The 17,589-nt window shown below is 46.1% G+C and overlaps 3 protein-coding genes across 3 annotated transcripts; 2 read left to right on the top strand and 1 right to left on the bottom strand.

Annotated features, from left to right (window-relative positions):
* Positions 1-653: 653 nt before the first annotated feature.
* On the top strand, positions 654-3,582 carry prkab1b (protein kinase, AMP-activated, beta 1 non-catalytic subunit, b). Its single transcript, XM_060055079.1, has 8 exons — positions 654-998; positions 1,271-1,430; positions 1,755-1,924; positions 2,013-2,106; positions 2,289-2,403; positions 2,893-3,026; positions 3,124-3,192; positions 3,289-3,582. Exons 2-8 carry the CDS (start codon positions 1,299-1,301, stop codon positions 3,364-3,366), a joined length of 792 nt encoding a protein of 263 aa, XP_059911062.1. The 5' UTR covers positions 654-998; positions 1,271-1,298; the 3' UTR covers positions 3,367-3,582.
* Positions 3,583-4,287: 705 nt separating this feature from the next.
* On the bottom strand, positions 4,288-5,255 carry LOC132460065 (phospholipase A2-like). The gene is made up of 4 exons (XM_060055078.1): positions 5,158-5,255; positions 4,830-4,983; positions 4,609-4,736; positions 4,288-4,495 (listed from the first exon to the last, which is right to left on the bottom strand). The coding sequence occupies exons 1-4, from the start codon at positions 5,192-5,194 to the stop codon at positions 4,371-4,373; spliced, it is 444 nt and encodes a 147-aa protein (XP_059911061.1). The 5' UTR covers positions 5,195-5,255; the 3' UTR covers positions 4,288-4,370.
* Positions 5,256-8,732: 3,477 nt separating this feature from the next.
* On the top strand, positions 8,733-12,027 carry LOC132460064 (phospholipase A2-like). Its single transcript, XM_060055077.1, has 4 exons — positions 8,733-8,854; positions 9,322-9,472; positions 9,791-9,924; positions 10,402-12,027. Exons 1-4 carry the CDS (start codon positions 8,806-8,808, stop codon positions 10,521-10,523), a joined length of 456 nt encoding a protein of 151 aa, XP_059911060.1. The 5' UTR covers positions 8,733-8,805; the 3' UTR covers positions 10,524-12,027.
* The last annotated feature ends 5,562 nt before the right edge of the window (positions 12,028-17,589 follow it).

Below are 17,589 nucleotides of genomic sequence, written 5' to 3'. Positions count from 1 at the left end.
TACAAAGCAGCTCAAACCGGTTAATATTCTGTGTGTGTGGAACACCACAGTGTGTTGGGATGGAACACCACAGGTAGGGTCACACAGGTTTTTTTTTTTGAATAATAAATAAATAAATAATTAAGCCTAAGGACAATAGTTGAGCGCTGCATGCTGCACTCACCTTACAAATACAAGGAAAGGAAACCCATCCAGGGTCTGCTATACAGGCTATAGGCGTATAACATTTTAAATAATCAAAGTACTTCAGAGGGGTTTTAATTTTCTATTTTCTCTCTTTTATTTTCCATGCTTTGAATTTCTATACTTGTAAGATTCATTGTTAAATCCGTGCATTTGAAAATATTAAAGGACAGCCACTTGTTAAGTCAAATCATTTTATCAATGTGAAAAATATTAATTACAGAATTTCATGTATAGCTGGCTACGGCCCTCCCTTTCGTAGCTAACAGTTTCAACTCCTACGGAAGATAAAATGCTTATCCTATAGTTTTAACTCCTACTGAGGATAAAAGGAAATTTGATATCTGTGGGAATCTGAGGGAGAAATCTGAGGACAAAAAAATGACAGATGAACTGCTGAGTTAGGTGCACGTTTCCATGAGAGTCAGAATGGCTACCCATAAGGAACGGTCTTGCTCATTTATTTGGAATAAAGTATTGCGAACACCTAATGTGAGCCATCTGATCGGAGTGACGTTGACGAGTAACTAATTGGGTGGTGTACGAGGCATCTTGAACACACCATAACAGACAGAGGGTGGAGGGAGGTAGCATTATAGAAGCTCGCCCATGTGGCTCCTAAGCCGCTCCCACACTCACACAAACACACACACGCACACACGCACACACACACAAACGCACCCGCGCTCTGCGGGCCAGGAGGCGGAAGAGGTGGCGCTTCATCCAGCCTGAGCTGCACAAGGTTCCCTGTGCGGATGCAACATGGCGTAGGAGAACCTCTGTGTGTACTGCGACTTTTAAAGAAAGTAGAAGAGGTAAGACAATAAGATGGATTTTTAATCTCCAAGTCGTGTTAACAAAGTCTTGTAACATTCTTTGCAACGCTAAGATCCAGAAGTTTGCTTGTGTTTTAGTTTATATCAACGCGGAAAAACATTTCGTGTTGTCAGTTGCAACAGTGGTGGAAGTAACGAGACGCCTTTTCACGGATACGAACGTTGGCTCACATACTTAATGTCTCACATACGACTATTGCATTAAGTCTGTGGCTAAAGAGGAGTTAAACGTGTTTGGTTGGCGGCGGTAGTGATCTGGGACGACCTGTGAGTCCAAAGATGGGGAACAGCAACAGCGACCGCGGCAGTGGGGCGCAGGGTGAAAGGTCGGACCGAGATGGACAGCCAGTTGGGAAGGAGGCACGCTCCAACATCCTGATGGACAGCACGGATGATGCAGATGATTCAAAGGTTTACATTCTTCTATTTTTTTTGTTTGCACATGTAGTTGTATACATTTGCGCTGTACTGTTCATGCCAATATTATTATGCATATTTGCCTATAGGCTGATATTGTTAATATAAATACACATAGTCCTAGTGTATGTCTTTCCCTATCCTTTTAATATTTATGTTTTGTTCATTGTTTGCTACTGTCCCAAGATCACTACCTCGGGGATCATTGAAGTGTATGTCTGTCTGTGTTTCCCTGTCTTATTCGTACACATTAAAATGTATGCAACCCACCTACCTCCTCAAAGACACCTCCTTTCTTCCCCATCTCCTGTTTTCTAGGCTCCACAGGAGATACAAGAATTTCTGGCCTGGCAGCGAGACCTGGAAAGTAACACCAAGAACCCAGCGCAGAGCAGACCCACTGTTTTCACATGGAAAGGAGGCGCCAAAGAGGTCTTTGTTTCAGGCTCCTTCAACAACTGGGCAAACAAAATCCCACTCAACAAAAGGTAATTTTCCTTATCAAATTTTCGAGTTTGTATATGTTTATTTCTTCGTAAAGTATATAACGTCATGTATTATTTCTCCCAATGTCAGCCACAGCAACTTTGTTGCCATCGTGGACTTGCCTGAGGGAGAGCACCAGTATAAGTTTTGTGTGGATGGAAACTGGACCCTCGATCCAACTGGGGTAAGTTCCTTCCCCAGTGTCTGAGGTTAAGCCCCCTGTCCTGGCCCTGCATGAATCATCCCCTGTGATCACCTTTGGATACGAACGTCTGCTACCTCTTGTTCAGAATGCTAGTCGAAAAAACCAGTAGGAGGCCAGATCGCTACGGTTGTAATGACGACCACTGCTGGTTCCCTCCCTAGGCGGTGACCACCACAAAGACCGGCACCATCAACAACACCATAGAGGTGAAGAGGACAGACTTTGAGGTGTTTGACGCCCTCCGCATTGACTCAGAGGAAACAGCGGACATCTCCGGTGAGTCAGAAACTCCTGGCATGCTCTCTTACTTGCGGTAGGTTGGCCAGGAGAGCGAAGAGATAAGGATTGTTTGTCATGGGGTGAGACACAAAGGGGATTCCACTTGTTCAGCCTTCTACTAGTTATGTTTTTTTTCTTTTGTTTGTCCACTGATGTCAGAGATTATGTTAAAACATTTGAAGGCCAAAACAGTAGTTTGGATCATGGGAAATTACATCCTTGGCCTTTCAGTCTAAAAAACATTATAATAGCATGTAATTGAACAGACTACTAGAGATGGCTAGAGATGCCTCCTAACTATTTGATTTAAATGCAACTGCTGGAATGCAATTATTGCCATAACAGAATAATTTACTTTGGTAAAACAATGATTCTGTGTCGTTAATATTTACAGCGGACAAAATGCAATGCATGCCGATAGACATGCTTTTAATTGATATTAGTTTGTAATGCCGTGACCAGCGTGTGTCCTGCTCTGTTTCCCAGACCTGTCCAGCTCTCCGCCGGGGCCCTACCTGCAGGACGCCTACCTGTTCAAGCCAGAGGACAAGATCAAACACCCCCCTATCCTGCCCCCGCACCTGCTGCAGGTCCTGCTCAACAAGGACACCGGCATCTCCGTAAGTCTGGTGGGGGCTTGAAGTGGGACCACCTGTCTCCACCATGGGTCACTTCCACAGCTCAGTAACCTAACACTGTCACTCTGTGTTTTTCCAGTGTGACCCAACCCTGCTTCCAGAGCCGAATCACGTCATGCTCAACCATCTATACGCGCTCTCCATCAAGGTACTATTTAGTATTGTTTAGGTAGATCTGTCCTGTTCCTCCTAAAATCAGGTGGGGAGAGTTCAGAGAAAGACAGTTTGTGTGCCTGTGTTACAGGACGGAGTCATGGTTCTCAGCGCCACTCACCGATACAAGAAGAAGTATGTTACGACGCTGCTTTACAAACCCATTTAGTCCCAAAGACTCTGCCGTAATCGCTCGAATCGAATCGAATGTGTGCAATGCCAAAATCACTGTGCGTTATTTGGGTCCAACAGGAGCGGTTCTCTGCAACAAGTGGTCCATTTTGATTATCTTTGTATATGTATATATGACCAAATATATATAGTTTTAGCTCTGTCTGTTATTTTGTAACATCTTTACACTGATAATAAACAAAAATGTACCAAAGTATCTTAATCTCTTTTTTTGACCAAAGGCATGAAATGACAAGAGATGAGTAAAATAGTTGATACTTAAAGGTACAGTGTTTAGATTTTGGTGTATCTAGCAGAGCGGCAGCGGCAGAAATGAGAATTTAGTGTCATATCTGTAGAGCGGACCATCGTCCCTTAGCCTTAGCATGTTTATACAGTAGCCCAAAACAGACGTGTGGGGGGGGTGGGGGATTCTGTTTGTCTTCAATACCTACCATGGCTGTGAGTTCTGGCACTGGATCATACATGAGGTGAACTATTAGGAGCAAACAGCTGGCAGTGACGATAGCCACCAACCCACAGTCACCGGGAAGATAATGTAGCGATTAGACTAAATGTAACTCTTTCACTGCACCCTGATACACACGTACGAGTGATTGTGTAAAGTATCTTGTTATGTGGGGTTGTTCTTCTGATATGACCCTCACAGCTGAACCGCTCAATATTTGAGGAGTGATCCGGTAGAATGGAACAAAAAAAAACCAGGGGCACAGATAAGCGTTGCTGTGAAATCTGCCGGCAGGTTTGGGTGCCAGTTCGAAGCAAAATATAGCAGTGTTCCTCTAATATTGTCATGGAAATGATATCCTTTTTGGAGAAAAAAAATCGACAAAACCAAACTGCTGCTTTTCCATCGAGTGATTGAGTGAACCGCTCTATTTAAATAAGACGAATACAATTGTTGCATCTTTGCATGTTTTTTTCTTCAGTATTTCCTTTTATTTGATGATGTTAATGCTCTGAAAGTGTATGTTTTCCAGCTCAGTTGGCACAGCGGACCTTCTGGTCCAGATTCTTGTTCTCAGGGTTGTATCTCGCCCTCGCAAAGCAATGGGCTGCGACCCTATCGCACTCGCAGATAGCAGCCTGGCACTTATCGTTGGAAGCTGGAGAGACAGGACGCACATGATCAACAGTAAACATCTCATCATGGCGGTTCTCAGGCACACGAGGTGTGAGGGGAGGCAAGTGGCAGCTCCCCTCGGTCACAACGCATTACCTGAACAGGTGACCTGCTGGTGGTCGCAGGTGTGGTCGTAGACCCGGATGTAGGGCAGGTCAGCGATGGCCGTGCAGCCTGGGGTCAGCCTGCTGGCCTTGTAGCAATGGTCATGGAGCTTACAGCACCTAGGACACAGTCAAACGGCGGAAGATTCAGTTGGACAGATCAGCCCCTGAGCCCCTGAGCAGGAAGTGTGGGAGGAAGACGTGACTCGTTACATGTCCACGTCGTCCACCGGCTCGGCCCCCCCGCCGAGGCCACACCAGCAGCCGTAGTCGTTGTAGAGCAGAGCGTTGGTGCCGGGTTGGGCACAGTCAATCATCACCGCAAACTGCCACAAGGCCTTTGGCCGCATGGCACTGGCCATGCAGGCTGTTGGCAAGGGGTTAGAAAAAATACATTATGCGTTAAACAACTCCTTGGGTCACTGTGGTGCTTCTAAAATAAGGCAGCAGGGGAAGGACATATCAATGAATGTAGACACGTTTCTCACTGGACTACTGTCATCTCGGTGGACAGTTGACCATGGAGGTTTACCAGACCTACCAGTGACAAGCAGCAGCAGGGCTCCTCCGGGGTTCATGTCTGCAGGAGATGAAAGGAAAACACAGAGAGCATGCCTGCTCTTATACCCTGAGAGAGAAGCCTCAGGCAGCAGGAGATAAGAGGACGAGGCGTGGGGTGGGCCCCTCATACTGGGGGGGGGGGGGGGGGGGGGGGAACTGAGAAATGGGGAATCATTTCAATGACACATACCTCACTGAACAAATGCATCACTTTACAACACAGGCATTACTACAATCACACAAACATCAGTTGAGTAATACAACCACTTATTACTGAGGGGTGAGGTCACCAAACCAAATCTTTTTGAATGTAGGAACAACTACTGATGAATGTTAACCTTGTAGAGTCAAGTGATCATTTGAAATACAATTACTGGGATGTTCTGAATGGTCAATGTGCTTTTTTTTATCAATGTGCATTTGATAGCAAACACACAACAATATATGAAACAAGACTTTTGTGGAATATGAAACTGCTGCTGTGTCCTTCTTTGACTAGTACTAGTCCGTTAATCTATTTCATCCATGTTTTTATTTTTACAGAGAACAAATAAGTTGCCTATATTGTTCAAATAAAAGTTTGACTATACTACAAAAGCACCAAATGTAATATGATATATAGAGCACTGCGTCTCCCAGCTGTGTAAATGACCTGTGTTCCCACACACACTCACAATTCACTTGGACTTCAGATGAAACTGAGCTAATCTATTAGTTTCACAACAAACCTCCCCTTTTAGAGGTCATGGAGGTCAAAGCCAGGTCAAAGTAAGCTGAAACATGTTGCACAACATGCAGGAATGTATCAGAAAGCAGGTTGTGGCGCGGCGCCACAGAATCAACATCGAGCGCCACGAATTGATTCTGTCTTTTATTTTTTTTATTTTTTTTTATTGTATTAAAAAAATAATAATAATTTCAATAACGCGATTTGGAAATCTAAAAATCGTTCCGTCCATTCATCTCTGCATAGCACTCGTTCTCCCTGTCATTCACACACACACGCACACGGAGCGACGATGCTAACACCTGAACCCACCGATGTCACCCGTCGCTTAGCAACCGGACACGCTGGGGTTGATAAGTTACCGGACTACTGTAACTACTACGGAGTGATAATATCAAAGACGTGAATCGGGCAATAAATCCAATTTCCTTGACAGCGGTAATGTTCGGTGTGCATTAAAGTACAGACGGAGTGGACCAATTGCGAACTACTGCAGCTGCTCCAAGTTAAACCCCAAACCAATCGGAAGTATTTATAGCGGACTACACCACCTATTCTATTCCACATAGAATTGTATTCCGAACCGATTGAGGCGTATATATATGATACTTTTCTATTCCGATTGAGCTGTTCTTCCACATCTATGCGAATCAGATGTGTCCGCATGTAAACGCGGAGTTACAAGCACACTCACTGACGGCTGACGTGCTGCGCCTGCGCCGCCACCCCCCCCCCCCCCCCCCCCCCGCGCCCCTCCCTCCCGCGCGCACCACACATTGGTCCTTGGTCTGTGGGAAACACTGGGTTCTCCATACTTATTTCTCTAGACCTGATGAAGTAATGAACTGGTTTATCACATTCAATAGCAGAATTAAGTTACCAAAGGCCCTTATTTCTTATTTTTACATCCACCAATTTGCAGTATTTATCTAATCTAAGGTTTCATTTTATGCCCTTGAGGTACTTTTAGAGCAATAAACAATGTTCTTAATGATCTTATCAGCTCATAGTTACCTGTAAGTGTTACTTTGTGAACAACATCAAGCCTTAATATGTCATTTTACAGTTTATTTTATTTAATCTAAGGATTATTAGCTGCTCCCAGTTAATTAAATTCTCATCCTCTGGTTAGAATAGGAACTCTTAAGTCTTATGCTTACATTCCTTATATTGTAGTTATAAGAAACATAGGACACTAAAAGTACTCAAGCCAATAGTAAATGTAGGTATTCTGGCCCAAACCAACAACTGCCTCACAATTTCTCCAATGAATATACTTGACCTGCTCAATGAGCGTAATAATGTGTTTCATTTTGTGAAACACATTAGCATTGGCCTTCTGGGGTTATCGTGCATGATGGCTCTTCAAGTATGGGATTCTGGGTTGGTGATTCAAGGCAGCAGTAGTGTTTGGACCATATGAACCATATGAAGGCCCGATGAACGTCTAGGAAACAAATACCCTGCAGCCAGCAACCCATTTCAGGTTTAAATGTTATGCGATACAAGGCCTGGATAAATAACATGCCGCCAATAAACGTCTAGATAAGAGAAATACTAAACTCAATAATCCAATAATCCAGCGGTAATGAGATATATGAAACAATGTAGTCAGACCGGAGGTCTAGCATAGCATCTACTGTTTAGTGACATGGCTCCTCCCCCTCCACACCCGAGTTCCACTGAACCAGCGACCCTCAATTAGCCATTATTTATCTTTGCACATCAGGCAGGGCAAAAAGCAAATAGAGGTATCTATCTCTATATTTTATAACACAGTCAAAAACAAATACAGCACCTAAATTAACCAACAAACAGGGGGCAGCACCAGGGAGCCTCAATAACGAGTAACTATACACCTTTGATCAACAGAATAAGTGACCTCAAGCAGCTCATGTGGATGGGGCAAGATGGTGACACTATGTCCCCTCCTAAGCTCCAACCCCTTCTAATCATATCCGGTGCATTCTCACTTTGTTTCACATCAGTACTTACCAAACTTACGCAACTTACTTCCCTTACGCCCATTTTGAATGAACTCCAACTTAATGACAGTAAGCTACAGTAGGCTATATTCAATATTATGCCATCTTAGGTTTCTGTTCTAGTCATCTGTCCTTTCCCTCCTGTGATTCCTGCTCTCTCAGCTTTTCTTTTTCATGCAGGTACTAATGATGCAGGTCAGATGCTGATGTGTGCCTCGGGCGTGCAGTCATGTGCTGCTCAGACCTGGAGAACCTGCATCCTCTGAAGGAGCACATTAAGGAAGATAAGCCAACTTTAACACAAGAACAACAAAGATTTACACTGAAATACAGCATATCTGAGAGAAGTCTATTCTTCATTTGTATTCACTATGCATATATGGTTTATTTACTCTTTCTTTTTTATGGACCACAAGTCCTGTGTTAAAGTGCATTGGATAGTAAATAAATGGTCAACATCTTAATGTAATGTAACACAAATATGAATAATAGGCATGAATAAATAATTCAGCGAGTGTAGTGAGATTGTCCACAGTGCTTTGTTTGCTTGGTTCAAATATAACAGCTTGTATAACCTTGTTGTGGTTGGTCAGCACACTTCAAATATCAAATATCAAGATGCAAATATCTTTGTTAAAATAAGATAAATGTGCATTTTATTTTATCAAAGAGCTGTGTCAATGACACGCTGTTTAAATGACAATGGTTCCAATGAACTTGAACGTCTGTGAATGTACTCGTGTGACTCGGGGTGTGTTACAATGCTACCTGTGTGTGTGTGTGCGTGCGTGCGTGCGTGTGTGCGTATGAAGTTTTGGAAAATCACAGAGGGGTGGACCTTTGAGAAGTATTGTAGGCCTATAAATATATAATATGGACCAAGTGGCAGCAGGAATATTGCTGATTAATTTGCAACATGAAGGCGTCTCACGTTGTTCTCGTCTTGGCCGTCTGTCTTCCAGTCTGTAAGTAGACTATACATACGCTCCAACTTTTACCTTTATTTTCTATTCATTGCTATTTTATTTCTTACTTTTTCAAGGTATTGTCATTAATCGGATACAATTTTTTACAGTATAATTTAAATACACATCTAGCTTTTATCATCTATCTTAGAGGCGGTTTATTTGTTTAAATCAGAGCTTTTGAAGTCAAATCGATTTTCTGTTTGATAATTTGCTTTGAAAGATAAGATGCAATAAAAAAGGTACATTTATTTTACTATCAGAAATCAGATAGGATAGAAGATAAAATATATTGGTAAGAGTTTACTAAATGCACATTGGTAACCATTATATATGTATGATTCAGCTGGAAAATGCTCAAGGGATTATGGTCAGCATCAATTCTCTGCTCAATGAGCAAATTGAAACAAAATAGAGAGTTGTTGATTGGTTGCTGTATGTATTGATGGCTCCTTGTCTCTTCCCAGTGCTAGCCTCACGCAGCAAGAGATCCCTATGGGGGCTCAGGTCCCAGATTCTCTGCACCATTCCTGGCAGTTGGCCACTCGTCAGCTATGCTGACTATGGATGCTACTGTGGCAAGGGAGGCTCTGGAATACCTGTTGATGCCCTCGACACGTACGAAGAAACCACATGAAAATTAGTTTTCTCCAAATCGATTATTTTATTATCAAACACAAATCTATATACATACAGTTTGTAAGTAGGCTGTGGAGACTTGTGGAATCAAACCCAGAACCTTCATGAGGGAGTTGAACCCCCCCCCCCCCCCCCCCTAGCCACTAAACCATCCTTCCTCCCTGCTGCAGCAAGTGATCTTTATAGCTGTGAATTTATCACTGCAGCTCATAGTGTGCCTTTAAAGTAAACTATTAGTCAATGGATTATCATGAACAGTAATATTGATGATTGATTCTTGATTGCAACAATTTCCAGATGCTGCCAAACTCATGACCATTGCTACCACGCTGCAAAGGCAGATAAAGCGTGCATACCCTACCTGGATAACCCGTACACCCACGGCTACCACCAAACATGTGACAAGAGCACCAAGACCGTGACCTGTCTCAGTGAGTGCATTATGGACCGCCACTCTGAACCCTGTGATGACATTAACATTACATTACATGCAATACTCTGTGATTTTAGTTTTGAGAATATTCTTCAGAGTTCTGAAGATAATGAGCTTCAATGGCAGTAGATTAGGTTTCAAAATGGTTTCATATATCATCTATTGACTTCAGATTTTAAGTGAAGCTAAGATCCAAAGGATTAAATTAGTTTTAGTTTATGTGTTAAATGCTTTGATTCAGGGTGTGGAAGAATGATACATTAAATCTAAGCCTTGGTTTTGTATTCTATTTAATTCAAGGCATGGCACAGTAATTGAAGGGTTAGTTTTATGATACATTTTTGATGGAATTTGATATCAATACTGATAGAAATTCCTTTCTCATATCCCACTCTGTGTTCTCCTCATCTCTCTCTCTCTCTCTCTCGCTCCATCTCTCCCTTTCTCCATCCCTCTTCTTTCCTTCACCACACAGGTTCCAATGATGCCTGTCAGATGTTTATCTGCGAGTGTGACAAGAAGGCAGCCATGTGTTTCTCCCAGGCAAAATACATCCCAGCTCACGACCACTATAACCAGGATCTCTGTAGTAAATAAAATGAATACGACCATGAGCTCTGTAGTAAATAAGATGATCAGGACCAAGAGCTCTGTTGTAAATAAGATGACTAGGACCAGGAGCTCTGTAGTAAATAATGTGATTAAGACCAGAAGCTCTGCAGGAAACAACCACACCCTCTGATCACCCTCTATGGGCATACCTAATACATTCATTGGACACACACACAGTGGGTTGTTTAGGTATTCATTTATCAAACTATTTGTCAATAAAATAATCAAACAGAACTGTCTGTTCTATTATAATTGTTCCTCATGAAGACACCTTGTTATTGTTGTTGTAGGTTTTGGATAAATAAGGAGATGGTGTTTGTTGTTGCACTTTGCCTTGCGGGGTTAGTGTGCACGGGGGAAGCTCAGAACTGTGATTCTTGGCTAAATGACAGCTGGCCTGTGCAGGACTGCAGCGACTATGGTTGCTCCTGTGGGAAGGCGGGGCTCTGGCTCAGCTTTTGACAAGCAGGTGTGTAAGCGAACCACAGCTGGGGGTTGGGGTTGGAGACAACTTGAACGTAAAATTAGTTGTCTCCAACCCCATTAGCCAGGTAATATGTCACAATGCATTTTTTGAAAGGATGTTAAAAAACAAATGCAAAGTAGTATTGTTGTTTCTATTGCTTTTCTTGATTTGTTAAGAAAATTTTCAAATATACTTTGTTGGGCAATGATTAAAAGAGAACTTCATAATTACCTTAAATTGTAGAATTGTATTTGATCTAAAAGATTGTGACTCAGATGCATGGACATATTATAGAATGGACAACGGATTCCAAAATGGCGGCCATTCATCTGAGTCACAACGGCTGTTTCCCAATGTCAAGGAAGCATGCTCAACGGCCGCCCTTTTGAGGACGCTACGTCATAGAACGCCGACAAGCACTGTTCCAATGTTGAGGACACTCGAAAGCCGCCATTTGCGAGCCAAAACTACCCACAATCCACTGCGTTCACACGCTGCACGGGATATAAAAAATGGCAGAGGGAAAGCAGCACACGTTCAAATGTAAGTGAAGTTATATTAAAGTTTTCAGAAATATTTTGTGCCGTATTGGTTTTTATAGATTCATCATGTTAATGCAAATATTCAAGCTTAAAGACCTGTGCCACTTTTCAAACGTTTTTGCAACTTAATGATACGTTGCTATATTTTGCATGGACGTAGCTGGTGTTAAACACCACTGTCAACAATGTAAATTTACTCGCTCACAAGATTACATTATTTATGTATACCTATTTATGTTTGTGTTTAATCTTTTTTTTTAGGGTCAGCCCAGCAAACGGAGGCTTTTGTGCACCTAAGGATGACCCACAAAAATGTTGTCAAATAAATGCACATTTGCAATGTTTGTAATTTGTAATGAACGTATATAATTGTATTTTATATAATATACTTATGTGTTCAAAGCACTGGTAGATTGTAGGTATATATGAATGAATCAGATCAGTTAAATAATATATCCAAATAAATACATGTTTATCATCACTTTCTTTGTCTTTTTCCCCCTGCAAAATAGTAATCAACCATACTGTAAATGTGATGCATTAATTAAGTTCTCAGACAATTTCACTTAGTTTTATAAAAATTTAATGTTTTTTTTTTTTAATAAAGACGATTAGATCAACCGCAACAAAGCTTTTGTGACTTCCTCAAAGAGGCTCCATGTGAAGGAGACATGACCGCATTCATAACAGACAAGTCAAATAAATATCGATAAACTTGATTGCTGCCATGTTTTATTCATAAGCGCACATGTGTTTACAAGCGTAAACGCAGTATTAAAAAGCGGAAGCGGAAGTGCTTCCACACTAGCAAGTCTTTCCAAAGTCTGAACGTTACAAACGCTAGGAAGCACTCAAGCTAGCACTCTAGTCTCATCTCCATAGGACGCGACTAGCAAGGACGCGTCCTAGCAAGGCTGCAGCCTTCACATTGGGAAACAGCCCCTATCTCACATCAAGGTGAGATATGCTTCCGCATCCTTGGAGCCTAGCCACGCCCTAGTTCATGACGTACCGGATGGAGAAATATTCTTGTTTTTTAGCATTGTTAGCATTGTAGCATCATAAGCGAGAGTTCTGATCGATCGCAGTCGGATTGTTTTCCGACCATGGAAGTCTCATCTCATCTCATCGTCATCCGCTTATCCGGGGTCGGGTTGCGGGGGGAGCAGCTCAAGCAGGGGGCCCCAGACTTCCCTTTCCCGGGCCACATTGACCAGCTCTGACGGGGGGATCCCGAGGCGTTCCCAGGCCAGTGTTGAGATATAATCTCTCCACCTAGTCCTGGGTCTTCCCCGAGGTCTGCTCCCCACTGGACGTGCCTGAAACACCTCCCAAGGGTGGCGCCCAGTGGGCATCCTTGCCAGATGCCCGAACCACCTCAGCTGACTCCTTTCTAAGTAAAGGAGCAGCGGCTCTTATCCGAGTTCCTCACGGATGGCTGAGCTTCTCACCCTATCCCTAAGGGAGACGCCAGCCACCCTTCTGAGAAAACTCATCTCGGCCGCTTGTACCCGCGATCTCGTCCTTTCGGTCATCACCCAACCCTCATGACCATGGGTGAGGATAGGAACGAAGATCGACCGGTAGATCGAGAGCTTTGCCTTGCGGCTCGGGTCTCTTTTCGTAACAACGAAAGTATACCATGGAAGTATAAGTTAATATTGCTCCATATAACATATAATACCAACAACATAGTAAATGTATGTTGGCCTAGAAAACAATACAGTTCAATGTTATTGCTTAAGAAACAGATTCCATCCAACTATTTACGAAAAATGCTATCAATAATTTATATACAAATAAATGGTTAGTCCTACATATCGATCAGCAACGAGTAGCCTACCCACATAAAAATTTGTAATAGGCCTACACCAACATTGTAAACTGTCATACATAGCTAAACAAGGAAATGAAAAACTAAATACTAACACAACTGAAATGTTTATAAGGGTATTAAGAATATTCTGAAAATGATACTGTAATGCACCCGTTCTTTTTCGTTGGATCTTTTGAATAAATGGATCAATTAATGGTGAATCGCAAGCAGAGGAACGTGAGAGTCATTGAGCAGCAGCTGAACCAGTCTAAAAATCCCTTTATCACAAAGACACTTTTGGTGATAAAAAGTCACCACAGCGCCTAAAAACAATCAACTTCATTCATGTTAAGTGAAAAGAAAAACCTTGGACACGAGAAGTTAACGGAGCCGTGCACTAGGCCCTCTCGAATGCCTGGCCGAACAACATTTGTTTCACTACGACTCCTTTCAGCTGCCCACCCCTCCTTCTCCAGCAAAAAATAATAACATCAAACGGCTAATAAAACGCTTGAGGGGGCGTTTTGAAAAGAGAAAACTTAATTTTTTTTGGTTCATGGCATAAAGATAATTATGAGCCTTGGATTGATATCCAGTCATTATTTGCGGAGACACATCCCTGTTCCCCACTTGTATTGGAGTGAACGGAGATATCTACTTCTGGCTCCCTTGAATCGAGGGACGGATTTTATATTTTTATATACGAAGAGGGCGATGTCAAGAAGCTATTTAGCAAAGAAAATCCACGAGATTGAAGTTTTCAGCATCTCGGCGAAGATCTTCCTGCGGAGGTGAGTGTTCGACCCGACGGTGCCAGTGCTCCCCGCCGCCATGCAAGACGGGTGTCAGCCGAAGTTGAGCACGCTGACCGCTGACGAGTGACCAGCGCAGAGAGACTGCCACACTGACCTACACCACCGAGGAGAGGGCGTCGCTGACCGCCGCCGTCAGGAGGACGCCGCTGACCGGAGCTGAGAGCTTACCGCTGCTCACCGCCACCGTGGAGAGTACTTCGCGGGCCGATGCGGAGAGCTCGCTGTTGATCATCGGCGCCGAGAGGACGTCGCCGACCGCCGCTGGGAGGACGCCGCCGACCGCCTCGCCGCCGGCCGCTGCTGCCAGCATGCCCATCGCTAGCCCAGCACCACGGGACTCCTTCAAGCTCCCACGATACGCCGGCATCACAGCCCTGGAGCCGTACCTAGCGCAAGTTGGACTGGCTGCAGCAGTTTTGCAGTTTGACCGTTTATTGTGCAATTGTTCAGTTAAAGGCTGTAGAGAAAACACAATGAGAAAGACTACACGTCTCGTATGTGACGTCACGCTCCCTGCGACTGGCGTGCACAAGAACGACAATCCGGGAGATGGCTGAGGCGGGGGTGATAGAGCCATCCAACAACCCCTGGGCTGCCCCTGCCCTCCTGGTCAAAAAGAAGGACGACGCCTGGAGGTTCTGTGTGGACTAACGTCACTTGAACGATGTAACCAGAAAGGACTATTATCCCTTGCCCCGCATAGATGACGCCTTGGACAAAGTCGCAGGGTCTCAGTGGTTCAGCTCACTAGACCTGTGGAGCGGCTACTGGCTTATGGAGAGGGTTTTGGATCACGTCCACGGAAAACAGTGCGTGGTCTACCTTGATGACCTTCTGGTCCACGCCAGGGACTTCGAGCTGGCCCTGCAGAACCTCCGTCAGGTCTTCCAAGCCATTCGGGGTGCAGGCCTGCGCCGACACCCCAAAAAGTGCAACCTACCGCAGCGCGAGACCAGGTTCCTGGGCCATGTGGTGGGGCCAGAAGGCGTGGCTAAGGACCCTGCCAAGGTGGAGGTGGTGAGGAATTGGCCCATCCCCCAAAATGTCGGTGAGGTGCGCAGCTTCCTGGGGCTCGCCTCATACTATCGACGGTTCGTCCGTGACTTTGCATCAATTGCCGCCCCCCTGCACCGTCTCACGGACAAGGGGAGGGAGTTCAGCTGGGAGGACAACTGTGCAGCCGCCTTCGCCCAGCTCTGTGCTGCTCTGACAACCGCACCCATCTTGGCCCTTACTGACCCTGGCCGCAGCTTCATAGTGGACACGGATGCCAGTGACGTGGGACTGGGGGCAGTCCTGTCACAAGGGGGAGCAGGGGGCGAGAGGGTGGTGGCTTACTACAGTCGCTCCTTGTCTCGCCCAGAGCACAACTACTGCGTCACCCGACGTGAGCTCCCGGCGTTGGTTGAGGCGTTCAAACACTTTCGCCCCTACCTCTATGGCCAGCGGCTCCTTCTCCGGACGGACCATGCGTCCCTGACCTGGTTGCTCAGCTTCATGGAGCCTGAGGGTCAGGTGGCCCGGTGGATCGAGGCCCTACAGGACTACGATTTTGAAGTCCAACACCGAGCTGGGCGTCTGCACAGCAATGCAGATGCCCTGTCCCGACGCCCCTGTGAGGACTGCAGACACTGTGAACGCCAGGAGGAACGAGATGGTGCTACTCTCTAGGTAGCTGCCACGGGACAGGTCGGGCCAGGTGAAGGTTGGCTGACTGCAATGGAAGACCAGGAGTGGCAGGCAACACAGGACAGTGGCCCCACACTGGCCAGGGTGGGACAGTGGGTTGACAACCAGGCACGCCCCCCCCAGCAGGCTGTCTCTGCCTTGTCCGTGGAAACCAAGACCTACTACTCAGAGTGGACCACCCTTGCACGGCGTGATGGACTGCTTTACAGGGTCTGGCGTGCACCAGGTTGGGGGAGAGATGTGTGGCAGTTACTGGTGCCAAAGGACTGGGACCAACGGGTGCTACATGCGTCCACGGTTAGGTGGGGGCAGGACACTACGGGGTGGCCAAGTCCCTCAACAAGCTGCGCCAGCGTTTCTACTGGCCTGGTTGCAGGAAGGACACACAGCTTTTCGTTCACTGCTGTGACTCCTGCACTGCTAGGAAGGGGCCGACTGGACGTTCCCATGCCCCTTTGCAGCAATATCAGGTGGGGGCCCCCATGGAGCGGGTTGGGGGGGACATCCTGGGCCCATTCCCCATCACAGACAGTGGGAACCGCTACGTCCTCGTGGCCATGGACTATTTCACTCAGTGGCCGGAGGCGTATGCGGTCCCCGACCAGAGTGCGGTGACCACAGCCGAGCGTCTGGTGTGTGAGATGTTCTGTCGGTTTGGGGCACCTCAAGAACTGCACAGCGATCAGGGGCGGAACTTTGAGCCTCAGGTCTTTGCTGAGGTGTGCAAACGTATGGGGGTAAGCAAGACCAGGACGACGCCCCTCCAGCGCCAGAGCGACGGGCTAGTGGAGCGGTTCAACCGGACGCTTGCCACGCAACTGGCCATCGTCACCTCACGACACCAGCGAGACTGGGACCGCCACCTACCCCTTGTCCTGTGGGCTTATGGCTCAGCGGTGCAAGAGAGCACGGGGTGCACGCCAGCCACACTTATGTTCGACAGAGAGCTGCGGACACCTGTGGACCTAGCCTTCGGCGCCCCCCCCGACACTGATCTCCCCAAGATACCGGGCTTCGAGTACCTGCAGGACATCCAGCAGCGTCTGGCAGAGGCTCACTTGTTTGCCAGGCAGCGTCAGGAACAGGCGGGGTCACGACAAAAGCGGGGGGTATGACCTCCGTTACCAGGGTCGCTCCTTCATGCCTGGGAAGAGGGTGTGAGTCTCAACCCAACCCGGAAAAAGGGGTCCCCCCCAAACTGACCAGCCAGTGGGTGAGGCCCGGTGAGGTGCTGGAACAACTTTCCGATGTTGTGTAGCGGGTGAAGATGTGTGCCCGTGGGCGGGTGGTGGTGCTACACAGAGACCGCTTGGCAGCCTACCGCCCCCTGGCGGCCGAACTACCCGACACACCCAGCTCACCCAGCAGGGCTCCACTCACACCGACGAGTCCTCCGACTCGAACAGACAGTTGGGGGGGTTGGGGCATGCGACCCCACAGGCTCACAGGCGGCGGCGGCGGCGGCGGCCTCCCCGTCGCTATCAGGACTTTGTTGTCGGCTGAGGACAGGCGACATTCTGGTGGGGGGGGCAATGTAGCGCCGGGGTTATGTTTGTTGTGTTGTTGTTGTTGTTGACGTTGAGCTTTGTTGTGGTTACGGGGTGCTCGTTGAGCTTCGTTGTGGTTACGGGGTGCTCGTTGAGCTTCGTCGTGGTTACGGTGAACCCGGGATTTTTCAATAAAGTCACTGAAAGAATATAGTACGCCTCTGCTTTTCATATTC

This window comes from Gadus macrocephalus, chromosome 6 (genome assembly GCF_031168955.1).
Source record: "Gadus macrocephalus chromosome 6, ASM3116895v1".
Taxonomy (NCBI): Eukaryota; Metazoa; Chordata; class Actinopteri; order Gadiformes; family Gadidae; genus Gadus; species Gadus macrocephalus.
Note: the sequence above shows the minus strand (reverse complement) of the source record. Positions and strands in the feature narration are given on the sequence as shown.